The 25558-nt window shown below is 45.8% G+C and overlaps 1 protein-coding gene across 3 annotated transcripts in view; it reads right to left on the minus strand.

The window, feature by feature from the left end:
- MCC (MCC regulator of WNT signaling pathway) overlaps positions 1-25558 on the minus strand; it is a 521764-nt gene that overhangs the window by 113753 nt on the left and 382453 nt on the right. For all 3 annotated transcript variants that reach the window (XM_066382027.1, XM_066382028.1, XM_066382029.1), the window contains one exon: positions 16082-16224. In XM_066382027.1, the coding sequence (XP_066238124.1) occupies positions 16082-16224 (143 nt within the window). The remainder of the gene's footprint in view (positions 1-16081; positions 16225-25558) is intronic.

The raw sequence follows: 25558 nt of genomic DNA on the forward strand, positions 1-25558 counted from the left end.
TTGGACCGGGGCTCCTTCAGGTCTAATAGAGAGTCATATCCACGGTCAGTGTATGACTATGTCTACATACACACCCATATACCTATCAGGTTCCTCTCTCAGCCCACTGGGAACTTTCCTCTTCAATGATTTCCTGAAATTAGATGTCTTCATCTCCTCAAATTCCAACACAAAAAAGAACAAAGACTACTCACACTGACGCTACAGTGAGCAAAATAACTCAAGTGAACAGAAACGGCACGTTCTGTCGCCTGGAGGTCCCACTGGTGGGCCTTCTTCTTGGCGGAGGACATAGGAGGTCCTGGGAACAGAGCTACTAGAAAGCCAGCCCCTCATCTGTGCAGAGCAAAATGGGTGCTTTGAGAGAGATATGGATCAGCATATCTAAAAAGTATCACAATTACCCCCAAAGCAAGGTAGAGATAGGAAAATAGGAGTGAGGAGAAAAATGGCAACAGTGAGAGAGATGACCACAGGATGGTCTATTTCCTTCAATTTGCATTTGCTAACAGGAAGAAGGTGTGTTAAATGCAGCTGTGTTTCATTAGTAAAAGAATGCCCGCCCCTTCTATGACCTGCATGGATCCCTTACCTTTGGTTTATGAATTAATTATGAACAAGCTAAAACTAAAAATTGCATGTGCACACACTGGACAAAGACACAGAGTAAAATTAACTCTCTTTGCAGCATTTATTTTGCAAGTGAGCTAGAAAAAATTGTCAGTGGATTTAATTATGAGATTGGAAAGACCACAGGTGTGTCTCCTCAGCCCCAGGGGAAGGATGTTTGTGAAGAAAACTAGGAAGAGAAAAAATCCTCTTAGCCTGTGTGTGTGTGTGTGTGTGTAAGGCCAGTGGCCACTGCCATGGCCAGGCAGGTTCACACTGGATTCGGGCAGATGGTAAAGGAACTGCGGAGCCAGAAAATGGTGGGCTGTTCCATTTATTAAAGTCTCCTAACGATGGAAGAGCAAAAAGGCAGGGAAGACCGCTTCCCTTTCTCCTTTGGGACTCACTCGAACACATAGGCCCCTACCAGCCTCAGCAGTCCCCAGCCAAACAGACAGGGCGAACATCTCAGGGCTCCCAAAACCCTCAGTTCTCTCTCTCTCTCTCCAGACTCTCCAGCAAAAACCCTTTCTCCAGCAAACAATGGCCCCTCCCAAGCAGGAAGGCAATCTGCAATTTGTAATCTGCCACCCTGAGGGCAAGCACCACAGCCTTCCACAGATGCACAGGTGCGCGCGCACACACCACACCACACCACACCACACCACACCACACCACACCACACACCACACCACACACCACACCACACACCACACCACACCACTGCCTGTCGGGCAAATGAGTTGTAAAATCTGTATTTTCTGGTTTTGTTTACTCTTTTTGTTAAAGGTGGCGCTGCCCGTTGCCCAGGTGATAATTAATGTCCTTCTTACATGGGATGGGCTTGGTTATGCTAATGTGTGCTGGAGGAAGGGGTTGTCCCAGGGAAAAGTTTTAAAAGGAGGAGCTAGGAGGCCATTTTAGGGAAGAGTGGCCACGTTCTTGTAGAGAGGAGGAGCCCATGCTGTAGCAGGGTAGAGAAAGGCCATGTGGATGAGAGGAGGCATCCAAAATGGAGTCAAAGAGGTGGGAGCCTTTGATTCTAAGAAAACTTGGATGAGTCAGTGGCTTCGGGAACCCTGAATGGAAAGGGAAGTGTTTCCTGCTGTGTGTATTTTCTTGCCCGCCGGGTACGAGCTAGGATGAAAGGAAAATGGACCACCAGCTTTTGGCTCAATTGTTTCTTTATGATCGATCTGAATCAAACCCTAACCTGCGTTGGCCAGGCGGCTGTGATGGTGCCCGCGAATACTGGCTCTACACTGCTCAATGCAAAATAGAGCAAACCTAAACACACTTGTTTACCCAACAGTGTGAGTGTGTGTGTGTGTGTGTGTGTGTGTGTGTGTGTGTGTGTGTAGGGGAGTGCAAAAGCAGGTTTATAGTTGTTCATATGAGAAATTGTCATGGAGACAATGACTACTCAGAGACCACGTGGTGTGCACCCAGGGACCTAGGGGAGACCACCTCACAATCCTCTATACAGGTTTCATGAGAGGCCCCAACCCCCAGTCCTACAGGTATTTATTGGTACACACAAAATAGGAGTAGGGACAAGAATGAGGAAGTCAGGAAGGGGAACTTCTTTAGCACAGATAAAAGGGCAAGGGAGTAGCTCAAATGTCCCCACCTATTGATTAATCAGAATTGCTAATTCTATTCCTATTGGCTGCATTCAGCACAGTACTGTGTTCAGTACTTTTGTCAGTAAAGCCACTGTGGCCTTTGCCTCAGGGCACTGAATTCTGTCCCTGTTCTAAGTTTCTATTCAGGGCCTCAACAGGAAATAATACAATAATTAGTAAATAATAACAATACAACAATAAACTCTGTGTTTCACACACTCACAACTGTAAACCTACTTTTGCCCCCACTGTGTGTGTGTGTGTGTGTGTGTGTGGTCCCCAGTCTTGGGTTTTGGGTAGACCAAGTTGGTGAGTGGTGATCTCTGGGACTTGGAGAAGCGGGAACTGCCATTTTAAGCTGGGGAGACACAGCTGTAAATTAGAGAAATGTGAAGATCTCTTCAGACTTCTTGGTTCTCTTAAGAAATCAACATCCTCCCACGGAAGGAATTCAGCTGAGCCCCTGCTTTGTAAGTTATTTCTAATAAAAGCCACCCAGATCTGGGTGGACTTAAACAGATATAAAGACCCCAGACGTGCCAAATGTGAAACAGAATGGGTGCCCCCCCAAAAAACACAGGTTACTGTTCTATGATGAAGTTAACTGTTAGATAGCTGTAAAGCTAACAATAATTAGGTTTAGGAAATAAAACAATGAAACAGTACTCTTCAGAGTCACCTTTCTTTGGTCAAGGATAACTGTGTCCAGATATATCAACTCTGCTTTCAATCAGCATTGAAACTTCTAATTTCCAGTAACAGGAGACTTTGTATATGCTGAATAAATGACCTTTGTTGCATGGCCAGTGTGATCCGCTTCAGCTTGGCTGAGGCTGTTTTACAGCTAAGAAAACCAGATAAATGCTCTAGCAGCTCTAGCTATAAATGGCATTTGCAAAGTCTTTAAAAGCCACCTTTAAACCCTCCTCACTTGGCAGGTTCCAGAACGCACAGTGCCTGCCAAATGTTCTGCGCTGTAAGGAATTACTTCTGGAGATGATTAGGATGAACGTTATAAAGAAGCGCATAGGGAAGGGGTGAGAGGAGAAAGTGTTGCTTGCAGGGAATACTCCTTACTGAGGTTGGAGCACAGTCTGAGAATTATACCACACTAGAAATGTCACCTGAGCCGGAAGGCTTTCAGTGTCACGAAATGCAAACTAAGGATCTGTAAAGCCAGCAGCCAAGGCCAGGGCCACTATCAGAGCAGCACTAGCAGGGCCACTATCCATGCAGGTTCGCATTGGATTCGGACAGTCGGTAAAGAAACAGCGGAGCCAAAAACTGATGGGCCATAGCCTTTAATCCTACCTTGCACCCGGCGGGCAAGTAAAAATACACACTGGGCTCCAAAACCCAGTCACACTCAGTGCTCACAAAGCCACTGATTTATCCGAGTTTCCTAGAATCAAAGGTTTCTAGCTCACCAACCTTCTTCTCCTCAGTTCCCCATCTCCGTCCTTGTTGGGCGGATAAAATGTATTATGCTCACTTTGTTAAAGATGCCATCTCCCAGGTGATATTAATGTGTGTTGGAGGCAGACAGGATCATTGTAGCCTGGGGCTTGGTTTTGGGATTAAGCCTCTCCCACCCGTCTTGATGTGGGGTGGTACAATCCAATCATGCCTCAGAGAAGTGACTTTGTATTAGAGACTTCCCTGTTATGTATATTGGATTAAGGGTTTGGATTTCTACACTATAAAATGGGGACGGAACGAGAGTTTGGGTTTTTGGTTCCTGAGATTAGCATGAGAGAGCAGAGAAAGTAGAGCCAGCAGCGGAAGGCGGCCACGTGGAGGAGGCCAGGAAAAGCAGCCAAGATGGTGGAGTGCTGAGTGAGATGCCAGTTTGTGTAGAGTTTGTATCTGGGATAAGGCAGGAGATGGGGAACTGAGGAGAAGAAGGCTGGTGAGCTAGAAACCTTTGATTCTAGGAAACTCGGATAAGTCAGTGGCTTTGTGAGCACTGAGTGTGACTGGGTTTTGGAGCCCAGTGTATATTTTTACTTGCCCGCCGGGTGCAAGGTAGGATTAAAGGCTATGGCCCACCAGTTTTTGGCTTCATGGTTTCTTTACCGACTGTCCGAATCAAATGCGAACCTGCATGGGCCGGGCTGCTGTGATAGTGGCCCCGGCCCTGACTGCTGGCTTTACATTTGGCGTAGTCTGTGGCAGGATTCGATACAGATCGGCAAGGAGCCTTTGAGTGGTGGAGTAGAGGACTGGCTAGTGTTAGGGTTCCCCATGGCTGTCCTCTTGGGGATCGTAGGCTGGCTGACCTTTACAGCCATGCGTGAGGAAACCGAGAGCTCTGTGGAAGAGGCCGCCCGGGACCTGCAAACCGAGCAGCGGAAGGAGATGGAGCAAACGCAGGAGAAACCGATGCTGACCCTGGAGCTGGAGAAAATGCTGGAGGAGGCCGACCAGGTGTTCGAGATTCGCCTGGAAATGGAGCAAACGCAGGAGGATTCAGAGGTTCGTGAGTTGCAGCTTGCCCTGGATGTTGCGGAGAGCCAGCAGCGGCAGGAGGCCGGGGCTGAGGCTGAGGCTGAGGCTGAGGCTGAAGCTGAGGCCGGGTCCGGAGCTGCAAGGTCTGTGGAGCAGAAGGTGGCGGCAGACGGAGGCTCGAGCCCGGCAGCCGGAGCTGGTGTTTTCAGTCCCTCTTTGGAGGATGAGGAGAATCGGACTGGAGTTGCAATCCGTAGTCTCCAGAAGGTAAAAGCGCAGCTGGAAGGAGCACCTACTTCGGCCCTGGTAGGTCTGCGATTTTGGGAAATATGGCTGGACATGCTTTCCGGAGCAGAGATGGAAATGCTGACTGCCATTGCCACGTGCCCCTCTTTGGGACAGTGTAAGACCTGCCAGGACGGCAGGAATGAGGGGGGTGGCTGATGACCCACGTGCGTGGACTGATTTCCTGGACTACGACCGGAGTGGGCATTGGCTCCTTTGTTGGATGGACTTTCGGATTACGGATTTTGGACAATGTAAAATACCCTGATGGGGGTAGGGGGTGGCTTTGCTGGAAGCACTCCCCTACCCCGGGAAGCTTTTCCCGTGGCTAGAAAGAAGACCGAGGACATTTTGCGCTTTGGGCTAAGTGCTCAGAGACTGGTGAAATGTACCTTTGTAATTGTTGAAACTGTATGATTTTTGCTGTTGTAATTTGTGTAATGTTCTAATTTCCTTGCACAGGGATGCCGGTAGTGTAAATTGTGGGTAGTAAAGTGAGCATAGGGGTGGATTGTTGGGCGGATAAAATGTATTATGCTCACTTTGTTAAAGATGCCATCGCCCAGGTGATATTAATGTGTGTTGGAGGCAGACAGGATCATTGTAGCCTGGGGCTTGGTTTTGGGATTAAGCCTCTCCCACCCGTCTTGATGTGGGGTGGTACAATCCAATCATGCCTCAGAGAAGTGACTTTGTATTGGAGACTTCCCTGTTATGTATATTGGATTAAGGGTTTGGATTTCTACACTATAAAATGGGGACGGAACGAGAGTTTGGGCTTTTGGTTCCTGAGATTAGCATGAGAGAGCAGAGAAAGTAGAGCCAGCAGCGGAAGGCGGCCACGTGGAGGAGGCCAGGAAAAGCAGCCAAGATGGTGGAGTGCTGAGTGAGATGCCAGTTTGTGTAGAGTTTGTATCTGGGATAAGGCAGGAGATGGGGAACTGAGGAGAAGAAGGCTGGTGAGCTAGAAACCTTTGATTCTAGGAAACTCGGATAAGTCAGTGGCTTTGTGAGCACTGAGTGTGACTGGGTTTTGGAGCCCAGTGTGTATTTTTACTTGCCCGCCGGGTGCAAGGTAGGATTAAAGGCTATGGCCCACCAGTTTTTGGCTTCATGGTTTCTTTACCGACTGTCCGAATCAAATGCGAACCTGCATGGGCCGGGCTGCTGTGATAGTGGCCCCGGCCCTGACTGCTGGCTTTACAGTCCTTATCCCAAATACAAACTCTACACAAACTGGCATCTCACTCAGCACTTCACCATCTTGGCTGCTTCTCCTGGCCTCCTCCACGTGGCCTTTCTCTGCTCTCCTCTGCTCTCTCTTCTAATGATAATCTCAGGAACCAAGAAGCAAACTCCCGCTCCGTTCCCATTTTATAGTGTAGAAATCCAAACCCTTAATCCAATATACATAATAGGGAAGTCTCTAATACAAAGTCACTTCTCTGAGGCATGATAGGATTGTACCACTTTACACCAAAAAGGGTAGGAAAGGCTTAATCCCAAAACCAAGCCCCAGGCTACAAGGATTCTGCCTGCCTTTAGCCCACCCCAACACACATTAATACCACCTAGGCAACGGCCTCTTTAACAAAGTGAGCATAATACATTTTATCTGCCCAACAGGATCCTCATTCAATGTGTCTCAGCACCAAACCAGGGAGAGGAACGCCAAGACCGGATGGATGCTCTCTTTAGGGAACCAAATATGTTCACAACTAATGCTGACCTCAGAAGGCTGCTGAGTTGGATATGGGAGCAGTGTGTGGGGCTGCAGTGACCAGGGAAGACTTGGTGGCTGGAACAGGCAAGTAGATTTCAGATGGGCCACAAGGGTAGAAGGGCACATGCAAAAGCTCAGGGGAGCCAGTGTTGGTGAATGTGTGGAGGCTTGGAGAGGATTTAGTGGTTTGGTGCAGCTGAAACCAAAACGGGGTGCAGTATGGAATCGTGAGGCTGGAGGGCACTCAGGCCACTTGCTGAGGGGACAATTTGGGTCACAAGAAGAATTTATTGTAGTAAAGGAGGCAGATGTTAAGGGTTAGATGGCAGAAATAAAGGTCACATGTGTGAGGTCTGGAGTTCAGGGAAAGAGTGACTGTTGCTGAGACCTTGAGGGAAACATCAACTAAGCAGGCGGGGGTGGGGGGTGGGGGGGTGCAGAGGCTCTGTACTCTCGCCCTATGGGAGGGGCCGAGCACACGATCTCCGGTTAGGCTCCTCCTTCTGGTGATCATAGTGAGCATTTCAGCCCAAAAAAAGTAACCTTGTGAAGTTCAGGCAGGGTTCTGCATCACAAAGAACGAGGGACAGAAAGGTTAAACCGAGCCTGAATATTAGAAAGGTAGGGCAATCCTCTGGTTTCTCACACTGATTTTGGTGAAAGGAAATCGGGAGCTACAGATCCTAATCTCCTAAACATCACCATTGGCACCATTCCTGAAAGGAGGCTGGAACCTGGGCCTGGGAAATGACCAGCTCTCTGGGCGCCTGTGAACGGACAGGCACAGTGGGACTGCAGCACGTGGAGGAGCTGATGCAGGGGCCCCTCTCTGCCGAGCGCTGAGGAGAGCTGGCCCTTCAAGAGCAACGGGGCAGGAAGTCGAAAGCACTCCCCTGGCCCCCGGCAGCTGCACAGGGAAACACGCGAGGCGGGTCCTCAGGGCTGCTCTGTGCAGCAGTGAGTCGCCGGGCTGGTAACGCTGTCTGCTAACACGCAGCAGCAGCACCTCAAAGTGCCTTTATTGTTCCCTTACTTCTCTTGTGTATGAGCAACTCTTGGTGTTAACTTCTTTGGAGGAAAAATGCCTCCCAAAAGAACACCTACTGTTAGCGTGGTGACGAAAAGGAAGAAAATGTGAAAAGGTCCAAGAAGTAATCACTGAACCTTAACAAGCTTGGATAAACTGATAAATGTTGATAAGGAGACACTCATGTGGTAGTTTCATGATGATGAAGTTATGAAGTTCTTAGGTGTTTATGGAATATAAAGGATCATCTCACAATATTCTAAATGTATGTTATTTCATTCACTTGGAAGCATTCGTGAAGTGTTTCCTAGTTGCTTTATGTAGAGTTGCAATAATTGGTGCTTGCTTCTAGCTTAAACAACAAAACCATAACAAAAGCTCCTAAGAAGGAGTGAATTAGGTTGTATACACAGCTAGATAACTAGCTGTGGCAGGAAAGTCACAGTCTGGCAAGCTGGAAGGGATCTTAGGGACCATCTATCTAGGCCAGTGGTCCCCAACCTTTTTTGGGCCACGGACCGGTTTAATGTCAGAAAATATTTTCACAGACGGGCCTTTAGGATGGGACGGATAAATGTATCACGTGACCGAGACACGCGTCAAGAGTGAGTCTTAGATGGATGTAACAGAGGGAATCTGGTCATTTTTTAAAAATAAAACATCGTTCAGACTTAAATATAAATAAAATGGAAATAACGGAAGTTATTTATTCTTTCTCTGTGGACTGGTACCGGTCCACGGCCCGGGGGTTGGGGACCACTGATCTAAGCTATGACCAATGCCTTTATTTTACAGATAGGACAACTGAAGCTTCAAGAGGCCAAGCAACTTAACCAAGATTATGCAACTAGTTAGTTTCACAGTAAAACAACACTCTAATATAGGAGCCTAAAGGGAAAGTATTTTTTTATTGTTGCAGTTATTTTTAAAGATTCCTTCTCTTTATTGGCTAGGAGTGAAATGATCTAATCAGAAAAGGGAAAAGTAAATGAAAGTATCATTCTTATCATGTTTTCCAGACCTCAGGCTGAAGTACTATGGAATCAGCAGCACTTGATAAAAATATTACTTCACTAGCAAACCCCATGTCTATTTATTTCAGGGTGTGCATTCCTGCCCTGTCATCAGGTCAGTGATCTGTGAACAAGACCCAGATGGACACCTGCCTGTCTTGGTAACTGTCAATTTTGTATAGCTAATCATTGGTGGTTTTTCTGAACATTTGTTTTTCTTACAATTAAAGCCAGACCTGCCCTGAAGTGGCAATCATTCTTTTAAAGAACAAAGGATTTTTTTTAGCTATAAGGAGGAAACATATTCCTTTCAGTTCTCTTAGAGGACCTATAGCAAGAAATTAGTGGTAAGTAAAGTCCTGATCTTCAATTCCTCCTCTTCTATTTTTTAATATACGGCACCAAGGTAGCTCAGACTCATCTATGAATCTTTTGGTGAATTACTGAATAAGGAGATTTTGAAAGACTAGCCATTCTTGCCATCAATGAGTACCAGTTTTAACAACATCTGATATAGGGTCAATATTCAAGAACTTCTCAATATGTATACCACACAAGAAGACAGGGAGAGAGAAATCTATCTTATTTTTCTGGGTTTATTTTTATTTCAGTATATCTTACCTGTTAGGCCAGAAACTAATCAAAACAACATGTTTTACTGGGAGATAAAGGGGTTTTGGTTACAGTGTCTGAGATGCAGCAATGTGAAGCTAGCGGATAGATACAGCACACAGGACAAAGGGTGAGCTGACAGATCAGGGGGAAGGCCAGGTTCCCAGTACAGACGTGAACAGACAGAGCCTAGAATAGACAGAGACTTTGGCTAATATCTCGGTCACCAAATGAGGAACATTCTGCAGTCAAGGAAGCAGAACAGTTAGGTGCCAATGCCGTGGGGACACAGGGAGGATGGTTTAATGCCCTCTGGCCTGTAGTTACTGACAGTGAAAGGTGTGGGGGACAGAGCCCTGGGTAAGAGCCAAGGCTGAGGATGGATCTCAGGGACAGGAGATTCAAGACCTACAGGGTCCCAGAGGTCTCAGAAGAGCACCCAGGAAGGAAAGAGGAGTTAGGGTCCATGTTGTAGAAAAGGGCCAGTAACAAGCAAAAGTCAGGAAGTTTTTCAGTTAAGAAATCACTGGTGATTTTCAAAAAAAGTGTCTTAGCTCAGGCTACTGTAACCATAGGCTGGGTCACTTATACAACAGGAATTTATTTTCTTATCATTCTAGAGGCTAGAAGTCTAAGATCCAGGTGCCCACACGGCTAGTTTCCGGTAAGGGCTTTTTACCTGGCTTGCAGATGGCTGCAAATGCCCACACTTGGCAGGGAGGGTGGGGCTGAGGGCAAGGAGGGAGGGAAGGCGAGTGTGTTCTCTAGTGTTTCTTCTTATACTGTCCCATCATGCAGGTCCATCCTCATGCCTCATCTAAGCGAAATTATCTCTCAAAGGCCCCATGTCTACCGACCATCACATAAAGGGTGAAGGCTTTAATATATGAATTTCAGTGGGGACACGATTCAGTCCATAGGTAAAAAAGTTTAGGCAAACTGTCAGAGTCAGAAGCCAGACAGCAGTGGGCTAATGAGCCAACGGGAAATGCAACCGAAAACATGGGCTACTCATGAGAGCTGGCAGTGAAAGATTGATGCTTTTATGTAAGTAGCTTTTTGTGGCAGAGACAGAGAGAGTCAGAGAGAGGGACAGATAGGAACAGACAGACAGGAAGGGAGAGAGATGAGAAGCATCAATTCTTTGTTGTTCATCGATTGATTTCTCATATGTGCCTTGACCAGGGGGCTACAGCAGACCGAGTGACCCCTTGCTCGAGCCAGTGACCCTGGGCTCAAGTTGGAGCCTTGCTCAAACCAGATAAGCCTGCACTCAAGCTGGTGACATCGGGGTCTTGAACCTGGGTCCTCTGCATCCCAGTCTGATGCTCTATCCACTGCACCACCGCCTGGTCAGGCTATGTAAGTATAATAGCTTTTGGGGGAAAAAAAAATCTCCATGGGAAACAAAAGACCTCATGATTAATTTGCTTAGATATCTTCCCTCCCTCCGCCCCGGATCTGGAGGGAACTACTGATGTATCTTTCCATTTTCCCCATCCCATTATATAATCTCCCCAAGTCAGATGAGCATTTAAAAGAGCTACTCTTAAGATGTAGTTAAGCAAAAAAAACACAAAAAACCAAAAAAAACCCCCAAAAAAACCATGTTACAAAACAGTGTGCACCATATGATCCAATTTGTTTAAAATATTCATGAATAAACATTTTTAGAAGGCCATATATACAAAACGTCCACTGTTCATTTCTAGAGATGGGAATGAGGATACATTAGGCAGCGTTCGGTTAGGAACACAAACTATTAATATGTTGGCTGTTTCAGGTAGAAAGGATTGAATTGAGGCAGTTTTGTGCTGGCAAAGCCATCGAGAGGGCTGGAAGAGAAGGGCGCATGGAGGCCACCAGGAGCCGTCAGGTGTGCCAGCATAGCTGGGTCCCCTCAGAGATCAGGAAACTGCTGCGGCCTTCACACCTGCCCAGTTAATGAGGACCTCGTGCCAACAAAGCCTGTGCCTGCACCCGCGGTGGCCCGAGGGACTGTGGCTCCCACCTCCCTTCCAGATCCATGTGAGCACATCTCACTGGCAAAGCCACAGCTCTGTGCAGAACCCACTCGTGAAGGGAGTCTGGAAAGTAGTCTCCGGGGTCTAACCTCTTTGATTCTGAGGAGGGTAGAGAGAAGGGGTGGGAATGGTGGTTCACGATAGTCTATTCTCTGGCTACTCACCAACCATACACACTCTCTTACACTTAAAATTCCAAATTGCAACAGCAATGGACAACAAACTTCTGTGACTATCCCTCATTGAAATATAAATGAACTCATTTGTTCACCAAAACAGGAGACAAAAGGCCCATTAGTTATTGTACCCATTGCTAAGAGATCACTCTTCTTACAGTTCAATGTCAAATACATCTAGATATCATGTAACTTAACTACAAAATTGTACGTTTCACCAACTTATCTTTAACTAACTGATCATGAAGCTACGCTGATTCTTTTGGGTTGTAATGCACTAACTTTTACCACTAGGGAATTTCTAGGAGATAGCTTATAGAACTCTTTGGTTTCTAGACACAGTTCTCCCTGTCCCATGCTATAGCAACAATCCAATTTCCTATTGATCGTTAGGACCAATCACTCCAGCCAGTACAGTAACTCTCTTCATTGCAAAGGCCCTGGTACCAGTCAATGGAATCACTATTATATTTTTTGGTGAAGGCATAGTTCCCTTGGGAAATAAGACTTCTAAACTAGCAGAGCTCTAAGTTGCATGGGTGAGAAGCAACAATTTTTTAAAGTGGATTTTTAGGTATATAAATGAAAGGAGCTACTTCTACTTCTACCTTTTGGTCGCTGGACGCCCAGAAAGGCAGCATCAGATGCTGTTGCTGGCTGGGAGTGTTTATCTCCAGAGCACTGAAACATGTTTGTCTCCCCAATGGTGCAGTGCACTAGATTAGGTCTATTACAGTAGGCATTCCGGTCAAAAGTGCTCATCACCCGACCTTCTGCTGTGAACTGAATTGTATCTCCACTATTCATATGTTGCAGTCCAACCTTCAATGTAATAGTATTTGGAGATGGTATTTTTGGAAGATAATTAGGTTTGATGAGGTCAGGAGGATGGGGGCCTCATAATGGGATTAGTGACCTTATAAGAAGAGCTACCAGCGAGCTTGCTTCCTCCCTCTCTCCCTGCCACCTTTTCCAACTGAGGGACAGAGCCCTCCTGGGGGGACCAAATGGGCTGGCACTTTAATCTTGGCCTTCCCAGGCTCCAGAACTGTGAGAAATAAATTCCTCTTATTTAACTCACCCAAACTGTAGTGGGTTTTTTTGTTTTGTTTTGTTTTATTTTTGGTGTGTGTGTGTTTTGTGACAGGGACAGAGAGGGACAGAGAGGGACAGAGAAAGGGACAGACAGGGACAGACAGACAGGAAAGGAGAGAGGTGAGAAGCATCAGTTCTTAGTTGCGGCACCTTAGTTGTTCATTGATTGCTTTCTCATATGTGCCTTGACCGGGGGCTACAGCAGACCGAGTGACCCCTTGCTCAAGCCAGCGACCTGGCTGAAGCTGGTGAACCTTGCCCAAACCAGATGAGCCGGCGCTGAAGCTGATGACCTTGGACTCTCGAACCTGGGTCCTCCGCATCCCAGTCCAATGCTCTATCCACTGCACCACCGCCTGGTCAGGCTGTAGTGTTTTGATACAGCAACCTGAGCTGACTAATAATACAGCTTTGTAAATCCTCACTCTGACTGATGGACTATAGGTATTTTGGGTTTCCAGGGGCTATCATCATCTCAGAGCTAATAGTCACTCCAGAATTGTCATGATCTTTTTCCCACTGTAAGTCTCTCTTGTAAGTGGCAGTGATTCTCCTTGGAAGACTGACCGTACCCACATATGGTGGAGTTGCATACATCTTCCCCTCCACCTAAGGGGCTCTGGGTTTGTGTACCGGGCCAGGTAAGGTAATTGGATGAGAGGCCAGTAGAATCCCAGGCAACAGCAAGTCAAATCTCTGTTCACCAGACCAGAGTTTTCTTACTACAAAAAAACAAAACTTTAATAGGCCACACATTTACACTAGTCCTAGGGACCCTATGACCAATTAGCCAGTATTAACATCTCCACAGGGCAAAACTGTCTGGTTAGTACTGCTGCCCTGCTGACCAATAGAGGACTCAAGCCTACCGACCCCAGTAGTTCAGTGTCCTCAAAGATCCTGCTGTAAGGATGTCACCTCCCACCCAGCATCCTGACTCCCTAGGCCTCTGGACTCCTTCCTACATTACACTATTGTAGTTCTGACATTAAAACATTATTTAACATAGTCCTCCACTGAGCCTAGTTTTTTCAGTATTCAAACTACTAGAACTAACACACGGAATCTAGAATCTCTGGTAGGAATAGTCATATCAATAACTTCACCATCAATCCAATACTTCATTCCTCCCTCCCTGGACTAGATCCCGTAGGTCCTAAGCCCACACACATTCCCTCCAAATTTCAGTGAGTATAAGTGAACAAACTCTTACAAATCTCTTCCTATTTTAGCCGTATCTTTCAGGTTGGAATTCCTACCCATCTCCCTGGGATGGAATGAAAGACGAGTGCTTTTGGGTCTAAAGGGGGAACAGAGGGGCAGTGGGCACGAGTGTATCTGGCACCCCCTGCCTGGGGTCAGGTGGCGACAGTCACCAAGCAAGGGAGGACCAACATTGTTAGACTGGGAGGGGGACTGCTTCTGCAGGAAGGGAAGGTAAGCTTGTAAGGAAGGATCTAGAAATTTGGACTGCTTTGAGTCTCTTCAATCGTCTCCACTTGAGTTCTCATCATTTCATCTCTTCCTATTAATGCTTAATCTTTACCTGAGATAGCTGATGTGGCTGTGACTTCAACTTACACTGGCATTCAGCAAACTGTAGTATTTGATTCTTGGCTGCATTAGCCCTAAGTATATCAACGATGTGACAATATCCTAAGGCAGCCCTAGAAGGTCCCTGATTCTCTAAATGGGACCTGAGATAAAAATTTTAAAACTATGAGATAGTCATTTTCTTTCCTGAAGCAATTCAGTATTGCTTAAGTATGAATATATCATAGTTTACATAAACTAGTGCCTTATTAATAATTTTTTAGCTTTTCCAGTAAATTCCTAAGTCAGACCCAGATGGAAGCACAAGGAAGTCTGTAAGGTATCAGACTTGTGCATGACTACTATGGCAATCAACTCTCTGGACCCTGGCTATGCTAGGGCAGTTAGGGTTCGTACAAGATATCTGGCTGCTACCGCATGGAAGCTACCATAGACTCTCAGCACCTGAGGGCAAACCAGTTTCCTGGTGTGCTGGGCGCTGGGGCAACGCCTTAGCAGCTGGAGTTCAGAGGACAAGAAGAGCCTTGTCTAACTGGCCCGCAAGTGTGCATGTCTTCCAGCCCTTCGGGGAGTCCCCTCAAGGAGGGGTCAGTCATTTACATAATGAAAACTGGCAGGATTTAATGTGACATCTGCACAGATGCAATTTTCCTTTCAATAAAAGGCAATGATAAATGTTTATGGTCAAGAAGCTCACTGTCTTTCTACATGAAGCAGTTTGGCCAGTAGATTCAATTTAAACATCCTGAAATTGAGTTTTCAGGTGATGTGTGATGCACTTTTATCACAACTCACTGAGCCCATTTGCCTTCATCTTCAGGTGTTTAAAGTGCAACATGGTTTAATGAAAATTACAAATTTGCCAATGTTCCCTGTCAGCCTCCTTTAAATCTGCTATAATCGTTTCTTTGGGCAGAAAATTCTTCTCTGCTCATGCATTACTAACCTACAATCACTCTGAAGACCAGGATACAATTTAAAAGTTCTGAGGTTCTAAATTAGAATATGAAGTTTATTGTGTGGCTCCAGTTCAGTGCAAATTTTTCCATGATTCTGCCCAGGAAACACAGGCCCATCAGAACCCTCATCGAGTAGCCCTGTCATTACTATAACTCTCAGAATTGGAACAAACGGCATCAAAGGTTTCTTCCAACTCAGGACTTCTGGAGAGTTTAAAGTAGCTGCCTCTACAACTGTTGTAATTGTGGCTTGTGCCAACATCCTGAGAACAAAGCACCTTTCTCCGTAAAGGTAAGTGCCAAACATCTGCTTTCTTCGGGGCACAGGCAGGAAGATAACTGTTCTCATCCTTGGCTCAGTAAGTCACTTCAAGCAAACCTCTCCTCTGAACAGCAGAGCGGATACACCAAGTGTGTGCAGGAGGCTTAGGGGCCAACTGATTGATGAGCATGGAAGAGCAGTCCCTTAATATTAAGACTCAGCCTTTTCACTAGTGACAGATCAAATCTTGCCCTCGCCTTAGGAATTTGTAAGAGGCTAAGTCAATGTTGGTCAATCAACTTGAGGTAAATTAAAATTATTATTAGATTATCTAGAAGTCTACATAATGCTTTGTTATAAGCCTCACTCCTAAATCTCCCAAAGTCCGCCACGGAACAGAAGGCATGTTAGGGATGCTGGTCTCTCAGATACAGAGGCTCCAGTTAGAAGTTGTTCATAAAGCATCTATTTCGCTCAACTTCCGATGCCACAACCTTATCAATAGACTGCCTCCCTCAACCAGCACAGAATAATAAAGGGGAAGGCAAAGAGGAAATACTTTACCAACTGTAGAAGTCTTAGTGACAAAGAGAACATCGTTACAATTCCCAGGGGTGCCTTCAGCTCCAAGCCCCAGACCACGGCTTGGAGAGGCAGCAGGGCTCCTACCTGATGGTGGCGCCCTGCAGGCGGTCTATCTTCTTGTTGAGCTCCGCGATGATGCTGTGCAGCTCCGTGATGCGCTCCTCGTACCGCAGCGTCGTGCGCTCCTGCACATCCTCATGCTCTCTCATCAGGTGCGACTGCTCACACTGGAATCGAGACAGCAGGGAAGACACGCCAGTGAAGTGAAGCACCTGTAGGCTGGTGATTCTAAGTTCTGTGGCCTCAAACCATCCCAACCTCAACGATGAGCATGCTCAAAGTGAAACCCAGGCCTGCTCACTGACCAGCAAGCCCGAGAGCTCACCAACACCTCGCTCCTACAGTGTCCCTGGTAAACATCTGTGTTCTCGCCCCTTTAACACTCATTCTCTCCTTGGGGAAAGATCCCTTTGCCACTGCATAGTCTCTGTGGGGCTACCCGTCTCCTCTTTTCCTTAGCCAAGGAGTGGGCACATGTCCGAGCGAGGTCCTTCAGATACCTGCTTTGGGAATTTTTTTTTTTTGCATTTTTCCGAAGCTGGAAATGGGGAGGCAGTCAGACAAACTCTCGCATGCACCTGACCAGGATGCCCACCAGGCATGCCCACCAGGGGCAATGCTCTGCCCCTCTGGGGCGTCGCTCTGTTGCAACCAGAGCCATTCTAGCGCCTGAGGCAGAGGCCACAGAGCCATCCTCAGCGCCCGGGCCATCTTTGCTCCAATGAAGCCTCGGCTGCGGGAGGGGAAGAGAGAGACAGAGAGGAAGGAGAGGGGGAGGGGTGGAGAAGCAGATGGGCACTTCTCCTGTGTGCCCTGGCTGGGAATCGAACCCGGGACTCCTGCACGCCAGGCTGACGCTCTACCACTGAGCCAACCAGCCAGGGCCTGCTTTGGGAATTTGAGCCTTGAGTGAATGGACCCAGGGGGCATGGAGTCAATTCACCAGTTGAGGGTCCTGAAGCTCCTGTTGCTTAGGTTTTTTGTTTTTTGGTTTTTTTTTTTTTACAGAGACAGAGAGTCAGAGAGAGTGATAGACAGGGACAGACAGACAGGAACGGAGAGATGAGAAGCATCAATCATTAGTTATTCATTGTGCATTGTGACACTTTAGTTGTTCATTGATTGCTTTCTCATATGTGCCTTTGACTATGGGGCTACAGCAGACCGAGTAACCCCTTGCTCGAGCCAGCGACCTTGGGTCCAAGTTGGTGAGCTTTTGCTCAAACCAGATGAGCCCGTGCTCAAGCTGGCAACCTCGGGGTCTTGAACCTGGGTCCTCGGCATCCCAGTCCAATGCTCTATCCACTGTGCCACCGCCTGGTCAGGCCTATTGCTTAGTTCTTGCTCTGTATATCCCCAGAGTTTCCTGCCCAAGCTCCCTTATGGCTGTTCAGTTTTCCATCTACCCATTCATTCCTTTTTTGCTGAATCTGCCGAGTTCTGTTTCAGTTACTTTTCAACCCAAGAATCCTAAGTGATACGACACCATTTCTTATTTGGTTGGTTCTCTGTAGGCTCAATGCTTTCCTGTAGCATTTTCCTGCCAGGCTCTGACCTCCTGGACAGTAGGCACAGGGTGTTTTGATGACTTAGCCCCAGCACCTGGCACACGGCCTGGTTCAGCCAGGATGACCTGGAAGTGTTATGGAATGAATAAATCACAATGTGCCACCCTGTCGTGAAGGCTGCTTTGCAGAAACAATGACAAGAGAGGCTAAGGAGCTTCCCTTGCTCAGTGCCTGATAGACTAAGAGGCAGCAGATGTTATAAAAACATTTTTTGTTGCCAGAGTTCAAATCCTAAGGAACCTGTTCACCTCCTTCATTTCTCTCCTTCCTTCACAACTGCCCCCAAGTCACTGTGCATCCGTCTCATTTACATAATAATAGAACACTCACTGGTGGTGGAACAAGGAGTCTAGCATATGTTCCTGTCTGCTACATTCCGCCTGATTAATTTCCTGTCCAGCAGAGGAATTTTTATTTCATTTTCTGCATGGTTCTCCTAAGGCCAAGAGCCAGATGTACTTGCCAGCTTTGTACTTCCAGGGTTGGTGGCAGACAGGCGAGGGTAGACTTCTCATTGGCCACCTCCACTGTCTCCCCTCGCTACCTCTGCTAGGCGCCCAATGGTGTGACAAACAGATGCTACTGGGCAGGAGTAAAAAGCCTTCAAAGACAGGCAGAACACTACACTAAGCCCATCTCAATAATGAAACAAGTGCTCAGCAAAGAAGTCTGATAAATATGTTGGTATAAATCCCGGCAGGGAGCACTCCTATGAAGAGGACCCTGAACCACTACCTGATCAGTATGGATGTGAGTAACATCCCGGGGGCCAGAAACAAGATCAGATGCAAATAGGTGGATGAAAGCTGTATCACAGGTTTTTGCAAGATAGTTACTTTTAGAGAAACAGTAATATGACTTTTGTTCTTAGTGACAACCTGAAACGCCCAGGAACTGCCACTCAAAGTCAAACACACAGGAAACAAATGGAACCCAGGGGCAAGGGTTAAGAGGGAGCGAGAGGCACATCCACACGGACGCTTTCCTAAACAGAATGTGTCTCTAACAGGCCACAAATACGCTTTCCGTGAAGTTATGCCTTTTTCATCCATGATCCAGCACACTTTAAAAGAAACAGATGTGCACAAAATGATATGTCTCAAAGATAACTTCTTTTTATATCTGAAAAAGCCTATTTCTCTGGAAGATACCAACAACAGGATGCTATTCCTCTCCATCCAAGCAGAATTACCCATGGGCTTTGGAAGATGGATCTTTACTCCCATCTTCAAATTGTATGTGTGCACGTATGAACGTGTGTATGGTATGTACATGTGCATATGTAGCTGACACTCATACAAAGGTCACTGATTCCAGATCCTACAATAATTACAGGATAATGCCTGGCCAGACCGGGTCTCGTCTGTGCCACAACTCCTCCCACACTGCCATCTTGCTGGTTCTTCCTCTTCGCTTTCCAAAGTCAGCTCTCTAAGGCTACTAACTACTACAAGATGCTTCCCCTTCCAAACTCAATGAGCTCTCTCTCCCTGTTAAGTCCCCTTTATTCTTGCTTCTTTACAGTCTTTATAGGTCAACAGGCCATTAAGGCAGACAAGAAACTGCAATACCCACTTAAAAATGAAGAGGTACAAGTGTTTATACAAGAAAAAGGCATGTGACCAATTTATAGCCACCAAGAGACAACTCTGGGCGTCCCTGTTAACTCTCATGAGCTGCCTACAAGGTAAGATCCCACGGGGTTGCCCAGGTTGCAGACAGATCAGATGGGCGATGCCTGGATAACCAGAACATGAGAGCTGGTGAGATTATGGACAAGAGACAACAGGAAGCCTGATGATTCAGTCAGACGGAGAAGCGTTTATAGCTGAAAGAAGAAAAGAGACTCATAATGTGTATTTGGAACTTAGGGGTTCACTTGGGAGTAACGACAAGAATATATCAGAGAAGAAATTTCTTAGCTGACAGCAAAGATACCTCTCCTTTACAGTCTTATATTTTCCCATAAGTATGCTTTTTAAAAAATGGTGGAAAGCCTCTATAATATATTCTCCCTCTAAAATGATTAGATATGTCCTGATTTCCCATAACGTCTAAGATACTGTACCAGGTGCCATGCTGCGGTCACTATAACACCTACTTTGAAGGGAACTGTGGCCCCAGTTGTCAGGTGGCCTGCTCTACTGGAGAATAAAAGCATGGAAGAGTGAGGCTGGGGGGAGAGGAGACGGTGGAATGGTACTTGAAGATTCCTTTCCCAGTGGAAAGAGAGTACTGGAAAATAATGATCAAATCTCCTAGCCTCTAGATGAATGAGCGGTTGAGAAAACATTACTTAAGGTTCATCTATATAAATCAACGACCACTTGAGGTATATCATTAAATGTCTCCCTGTTTTGTGCACACTCATTGTATGCAGCCAAAGATATATCGAAGCATTGATCTCCAACTTGAATGAAACTCCCATGGCCTTTTCCAAGCCGTGGTGCAGGGGAAAGCAGAGCAACTCCCACAAGGCAACGGTGCAGGAAGAAACAAGTCATCACCTGCAGGAGCCAAAAGAAACCAACAGAACACTCTCTTGTTAGCCCTCCCATTAAATTTCGCAAGAGCCAACCCCAGGAATGTGGCACTTCAGCGCAGGAGAAGTAGGAGATGAGTGGGTGGCACCCGGGACAGACAAAGCTGCTCTGTGCCTTCTAGCCTGGTGACCTCCCATCAGGCAGGACTGGCCAGGTGAAGTGAGAACCAATTCTGTCATCACACTCATGTTGTTACTAAGCCGGCGCCTCTCACCACCCTGAATTTCCACGACCTGGGAGGTGTGTGATTTCGACTCCTTCACAAGGACAGAGGCTAGGTCGAACCGGACACCACACCTCTATATAAGGGTCACCTATGGCAGGTATCCCAGCAGAGCCTCATTCAAGAAGATAACACAGTGGTGGCAACTATAGAGGAGAAAGGGGTATTATTACTTTGCTGATTACCGCTTAATGTTTGCACAAATTTTTCAGTTTTTAATTTAGAATTTTAACACATTACAGACATTTTTCAAAAATGACAAAGAGACATCCATTATTTCATAATCTATTAACACAATCCTTTTTCAAATGATGTCCCTTTCTAGCCAGTATTTTCTTACGTATGTGAGGCTGTGCCAGGACGAGCATGTGGGGTGCATATCATATAAGTATCAGCACCCCTGTGGCAGCCAGCAGGGGCCTTCACCAACACTGGTCACCTTTACCCTGCACCGGGGCAGGCCACACTTCCTGTGAAGATAGATGTGGCCATGTGACTTATTTTGACCAATGAGATCTGAGTAAATATACACTCTTTTTGACTAGAAGCCTTTAGGAGCTCATGTGGGATTTGCCACATTCTCTTCCCCAGGCAGTGGCTGCTGGCACCAGCCCAGAGGGTAGAGGCCCATCAGTGTAGGAGGATGGGTGAGGGCACTGCCCACAGAGTCTCCCACCAGCCCCTGTGAGCTCCTACTGGGCAGAAGTAAACCTTTTGTACTTTAAACCAGTGGTCCCCAACCCCTGGGCTGCGGACCGGTACTGGTCCGTGGGCCATTTGGTACCGGTCCGCAGAGAAAGAATAAATAACTTACATTATTTCCGTTTTATTTATATTTAAGTCTGAACAATGTTTTATTTTTAAAAAATGACCAGATTCCCTCTGTTACATCCGTCTAAGACTCACTCTTGACGCTTGTCTCGGTCACGTGATACATTTATCCGTCCCACCCTAAAGGCGGGTCTGTGAAAATATTTTCTGACATTAAACTGGTCCATGGCCCAAAAAAGGTTGAGGACCACTGCTTTAAACCACTAAAAATGCAGTTATTAGTACTGCATATCCTGCTGATGCAACCACTTCATAGATAAAAACAGTCTGAATGTAAAGTGACCAATTTAATTGCCAGGTAACAAGCAGAAACCCTCTGAAAAACTCCCTCATTCCTCTTTGTATCATCAGGCCATTGAAGTTTTCAGCTTTGTAGCCACAGTTTTTTCCTCTCTACTTCTTCCCATCTCCCTGACCTGTCTCCTCTCTACGATTTTCCTAAAGATCTCAAGTGGCGGCAGAATGTCCCACCTCGAAATCCTGCTCCGAATCACTTCTGGTGAACCTTGGGCAATAATGAAGCTCATGCTAACAGACCAGATGAGAGCTGGGAAACCCTACAAGCTCTCTCCTCAACCCCTGGGAGCACCGAGACAGCAAAGTGGACGCAGGGGGCACAGAATTCTAAGTCCCTTCAGCTTCCAGCAAGCCAGCGTTAGCCGCCAGAGTTAATTACTCAACGACGACTTTCTTAACAAGGAGCAAGGGCGGGTTCTTCTAGGAGAACTTACAAGTGAAGGACTGTTTTCTTCTTCTGTACAGAAATATCCCATACAATTTCAGCTGAACAAAATAAGACATGGTTTCGTACAACATGCTACTGCTTTTCTTCAGTTATTACTGGTAATTGCATCCAGCGCTCTCCCTTCTCCAATTTGTGCCTGATTCTACACTGCAGCAAAGCCAGAGCGCCTGTGGTTGCTGCATCTTGCCTGCCATGAATTTCTGGAGGTCAGTATCATTAGGAGTATGGATTTCTCCTAAAACTACAGACTTCCAGTTTGAAAAGCAAGGGAAAAAAAAAGGCTGAGATTAAATGAGGAAACCGTTTTCATCCTGAATTTAATCGGACTTAATGCATATATATACCCTAAGCTCCTTTTCTAGGTCTTGGCTCTCCTACCATGATGATGAAAAAAATAAAAAATCTCTGTAGATACTCTGTCTAGCCACATAAATCAATAAAATTGCCTATATGTGAAATGTTGAATAAAAACAAGCAACATCATCATTACAACCACCAAGAATAAAGCCCTTTAGGCTCTCATTTCTGCTCTTGGTGCAACCAGAGGTAAAGCCATGAGTCAGCCCTGAGACAGACCAGCCCAAGACTTTGAGCCTTTGTTGGAAAAAGCCTGTGCAATGTGGTGAGGCTAAGGAGCTTTATGGTTTTGTTAATGTTCTTCACTAGGTTTTATCTTACTCCACAGAGGCCACGGATCTTTAATCATCACATTAGTCTCAGCTGTCAAACCTAAGAGCATTATGAGCTCCACTCTTGAAGAATGCAATGCCATCATTAATTTGTTAACCCTCTCCACCATCTTCTGGAGGAGGGGCCAGTACCACGTCCTTTTAAAATAGGCTAAGAAGTGATGCTGCTCTCTCAGGGTCACACTGGATTGATCGCAACCAACTAACTACTTATCCCCATTTTCAGTCCCTGCCCAGGTTCTCCTGAGAAGGTGGGAGGAACCAAGCCAACTAAACAGAGACGCTCAACACAAACTAAACTCCATCAATAAACGAAACAGCCAGAGCAGCCTACCAACGAAGCACATAAACGAAGAGGAAAGGAATGGGGCGGGGGAGGTCCCGACAAAGAGAACGCGTGCAAACTACATCTTTAACTTTCACATTCCAAAGGAAGAGAACATACTCTCTCCATTACATCTAATAGAAATTGTTTATGTGTTTTCCCCCTTAAAGCCAAGAGGTAGAAAATTCAAAAGACTTTTCAAAGATGGAGAGCTTCTAAAAAGAGCTCCTTATGACAACTGATTAAATTCCATGGGGCTCATAAGCTTGTTTGAAAGATCTCCTTCTGTAGTACATAAAAAATACAGAAAGTTAATTTAAAATAATTGACAATACTAAAGAAAGAACAAATATGCTGAAAGCACCACTGAGTCTGTTCTACGTACGGTATGATCTCAGCCAGTTCCCACAAGGCTGCTCCGCCACGGGGCTGTTGAATGTTGGTGACAATGCATGCTCTTGTTTGTGTACTTGTTTTACTTAGGAGGGTAAGGATGTTTAAACCAGATTAACCTGTGCCCCATGCTCCACTCCCTTCCAGGTCTCTGCTAGATGCTAAGGGCAACCTGGGCAGTTTAAGAGACAATACAGGATTAATATAGCTATGAAATTTCACAAAATCCTGAGTCTTGGTACTTTCCGGCTATAATACTCTTGGGCAAGACATTCAAATTATCTAAACCGCAACTTCCTCATTTGCAAAATGGGGATGTGTAATAGTTTCTATACTGGAGGTCATTATGAGAACTCAGATAAAGCATGTGCAATGCTTGGCATACTGCCTGGCACAAACAGAGATAAAGAAATGTGGTAATTATCACTACTGATATAAGCTAATAGTAATGCTACTAATCAAAGTCCCCAGAGAGCTGTGATGGATAGACTCTAAGATGCCCCTATAATTCCTGCATCTCCTTGTATTGAGCCTTTGATACCCTCTCATTGAGTCTGTGCAGGATCTATGACTTGCTTTTAACTAATACAATGTGTCAAAGGTAATTGGATGTCATTCCAATAATTAAATTACATTATAAAAGACTGTCTTGTGAGATTTATTCTAGAATCTTTTTCCCCATTGCTGGCTTTGAGGAAGCAAGCTGCCATGAATCATACAACCACCAAGAATTATTCTGCCAATGAGAGAAGAGAGCTTGGAAGTGAACTTTTCCCCACTCGACCCTCCAGATGAGCATTCAGCTCTGCCCAACCCCTTGATTGAAAAACTTGCAAACACGCAGCAAAACCTGGGCTCCTGACACACAGAAACTGTCAGATAAGAAATGTGTGCTGTTTTAAGTTGGGAAATTTGTGACAATTTACTACACAGCTGTGGAAAACTAATCCAGAAGTACTTTGTCTTCCTCAGCATATTGATTTGGGGCTCCTTTCTCAGCTCTTCCTTTCCCATCCATATCCTCAAAGCTCTACCAACAGGTTGATCTCATGACCATGTATTATGAGCCTTCTTCTATGCAGCCAGTGTTACCACTAATAATTACTCAACAGATGCTGAAGCTCGTTTTGATTATTTCAGAGGAACATACATAAAATTTGCATTTTACACTTCAGTTTAATTGTAGCTCTGTAATACATATTTAGAGAGCTGGTAAAACTTACTAAAGCCACAGAGCATAAATTTACACATGAACTTGCTCTTCCAAAATCTGGTCAGGCCTCAGACATGAATCATTTACCAAGGCATGTAGCACAGAAAGCATGATACAGTCATTCCACTGTTCATATTTTTCCTCGCCTAAACCTCATCTTTATAAAAGGTATGAGACTGGCAAGGCTGACTTTTTTTTCATGTTCTCTTCCCCGGGTCCCAGTATATGAACTGGGAACACATCTTCAGTGAAAGGAACAGAGAGTAATTTTAAACTATAGTTAGTATACAAACACAACCAAGCAAAAATGAACGGCAACTATGAAGTGACTACTGTCATTTGGAGTAAAACCAACCATCGAAAACGATGACATGAGAATTTCTTGACCATGTCAGTCAGAAGGGAAATGAATCAGTCTTTGACATAGCAGAGAAAAAGTCCCTTATCTTCTTACTATCCTCTACACAAGCTACTCGATCTTTGCAGGCTTAAATTTTCAGAAATTCCTTCCTGACCGCCTTTTAAAATCCAAGACTATTTCCCATTAAAAGCATTCCAAAATTTTTTTCCCTCCTATTTCTTTTTCTTTAAATCTCACTGATAAGAACAATTAACAACAGTTGGCTTTGGAGGGTTGTAAAGTAGAAAACACTTTATAGTCACTTAACACCATTCATTGTATATGTTTCTTTAATGAAAAAATAACCCCTTTCTCAAAACATTTATGAAATAAAAGTATTTTTAAAAAGTGTTAAAATAGGCCCTGGCCGGTTGGCTCAGCGGTAGCACTTCGGTCTGGCATGCAGGGGACCCGGGTTCGATTCCCGGCCAGGGCACATAGGAGAAGCGCCCATTTGCTTCTCCACCCCACCCCCTCCTTCCTCTCTGTCTCTCTCTTCCCCTCCCGCAGCCAAGGCTCCATTGGAGCAAAGATGGCCCGGGAGCTGGGGATGGCTCCTTGGCCTCTGCCC

This window comes from Saccopteryx leptura, chromosome 4 (genome assembly GCF_036850995.1).
Source record: "Saccopteryx leptura isolate mSacLep1 chromosome 4, mSacLep1_pri_phased_curated, whole genome shotgun sequence".
Lineage (NCBI taxonomy): Eukaryota > Metazoa > Chordata > Mammalia > Chiroptera > Emballonuridae > Saccopteryx > Saccopteryx leptura.